Here is a 2,260-nt window from a genome sequence, read left to right as displayed (position 1 = left end):
TTTCATTTTAATCACTGGCAGAACAAATGCCCCAAATTAACGAATTTTATTATGAAATTATCACCGAGAGGTTAGAGGGTTGATCCTATGCCATAATTTTGAGAAGCGTTCATCTGCATCATTTATCAACACTAATAAAAACAAAGGAAGGGTCAACATTTCATTTTAATCACTGGCAGACTAAATGCCCCAAATTAATGAAGTAAAATGCACAGAAAAAAATATATCAAATCCTCATGAAATTATCACCGAGAGATTAGAGGGTTTGAGAAGAGTTCATTTGAATCATTCATCAACACTTTGAATCGGTGGAAGCAGAACACACCTGCAGAAAGGGCAGGTATCCTCATTGTTATCAATCCATTTATCCAAACAATTTCTGTGAAAAATGTGGCAGCAATTGCGCAACTCTCGGATTTCATCATTTTCTTTGAGAGAGCTCAAGCAGACCGCGCATAGAAAATCCTCTTCAATCTCAATCAACTTCTCTGCAACATTTCGGAATGTTATGACAGACAACCTACGCTTAATCATCTGCCCCGAAGAAGAAGAAATGGCAGAAGAAATTTCTGAGAATTCTCGCCAAAGATTGATCTCTTCTTCTGGTGCCTCGCTCAGCCCAATACCAGAAAGAAACCAATAAATTCCAGTCTCTAAATAAGCCATGACTAACGCCAAGTATAGCAGCACTCTGGGTATAGTGATATTACGAAGACCTACAGGAAGTCCCATGGCGGAGGAATTCTTCAGAAAATAGGTCACTTCAACTCAACTGTACCCAGAAATCTATGGTAGAATGTGAAATGTTCTGCTAATATCTGGCTTTTTAAATACTGAAAAATGTGCAAAAATATTGGTGGGCATGAAGGAATTATTTTCCTTTTCGTACGCAGCAGCAACAATCCAAAGGAAAATACACATGAAAGAGGAGCGAGCGGTCTATACACGTTTGACCGTGTTTATTAATTAATTGAAAAAACCATTCTATAACAATTATTTATTTTCACTAAATTAAAAAAAATAGTGAAAGGAGAATTTATTCATTCTTGTTTCTTTAATTATAATTTTTCATATGAAATTCAAATTTATTGGTTTTTAAATTATAGGAAAGTCTAGTTGGAGTACAAGTTTCAAAGTGTTCACCTCTAGTTGGCAAGCACTCAACTACCTATGGTTGATCTACTTCTACTAATTATTACTTAGCTAATCCACTTGAATTTTGAGTTAGTCTTACCTTATTCCTATTTACACATACTTTGATACATTTGCTTTATCTTATTATCATCAAATTGATCTTTGCATCTAGTTCCATATGGTTACTTGTGGACTTAACCCTTTACTTTTCCAAAATTTAAATTTCTTTAATTGGATCCCTTTATTTGCACACCCTAACTTGAGAAAACACACACTTTACAAAATTTGATAATATGTCCTAGTATTTAAAGAAATTTAATAACATTTGTTTCACTGTCCACCATCTCAAACATTCAATCCACATAGAGCATTAAAGGAACAAGAAAAGGAAAAAAACTCAAACATCCAGTCCACATAAAAATCTAATGAAGACCCCTCCATCAAATTTGAGAATCATAATCCCTTATTGAAAAATCCCTCTAATTGCAAAAAACAAAAAGGGTTTGAATACTAAAACTCAAGACATGGATCCAAGTGACACAATTTTCATCTTAAAATATTATAAATCTCAAATGGTCATTACTCATCCAATGCCTAATACAATATGATGTAGACAACCACAAAATTATAGAACATGTTCCTCAATTGAAAATTTTGAATAACAATCAATTTACGACATCCTTTGAGGGTTAATAAAATGGAAGGAAAAAAAGGGCATCTATCAAATGCACTTTTCAACTTTAAAAGTTGTAAACCTATGTTAGTCATCTCATCCACAATAAATTCAATGTAAAGCATCCATAAATATTGCAATGAACACTCCATTATTGATTAGAATCATCTACTCACAATATAACTGCAGGGTTTGGAGACAAATAAAAATGGCATCCACTACACATAATTTCAATGCTGGTCTCTATAAAATTCGAGATGCTCACACTATCATTGAACATAGAATATTTTTTCAAACACACAAAAAAATTAAATTTTGTCTTCAAATTGTCATCCACTACATTATCGGGCTTGCTCTGATGTTGAAAACTACTATCTATGTACAATGGTTTTATCTTTTGAATAACAAAATATGTAATGGAACTACCAATACAGAGTACGACTCCAAAATCTA

General features: G+C 33.1%; 1 protein-coding gene across 1 annotated transcript; it reads right to left on the bottom strand.

Annotated features, from left to right (window-relative positions):
* Positions 1 to 285: 285 nt before the first annotated feature.
* LOC131876087 (brassinosteroid-responsive RING protein 1-like) lies at positions 286 to 732 on the bottom strand. The gene has a single exon (XM_059220871.1). The coding sequence runs from the start codon at positions 730 to 732 to the stop codon at positions 286 to 288; it is 447 nt and encodes a 148-aa protein (XP_059076854.1).
* Positions 733 to 2,260: the final 1,528 nt, after the last annotated feature.

This window comes from Cryptomeria japonica, chromosome 5 (genome assembly GCF_030272615.1).
Source record: "Cryptomeria japonica chromosome 5, Sugi_1.0, whole genome shotgun sequence".
Classification (NCBI taxonomy): Eukaryota; Viridiplantae; Streptophyta; class Pinopsida; order Cupressales; family Cupressaceae; genus Cryptomeria; species Cryptomeria japonica.
This window is presented reverse-complemented; position numbering and strand designations above follow the sequence as displayed.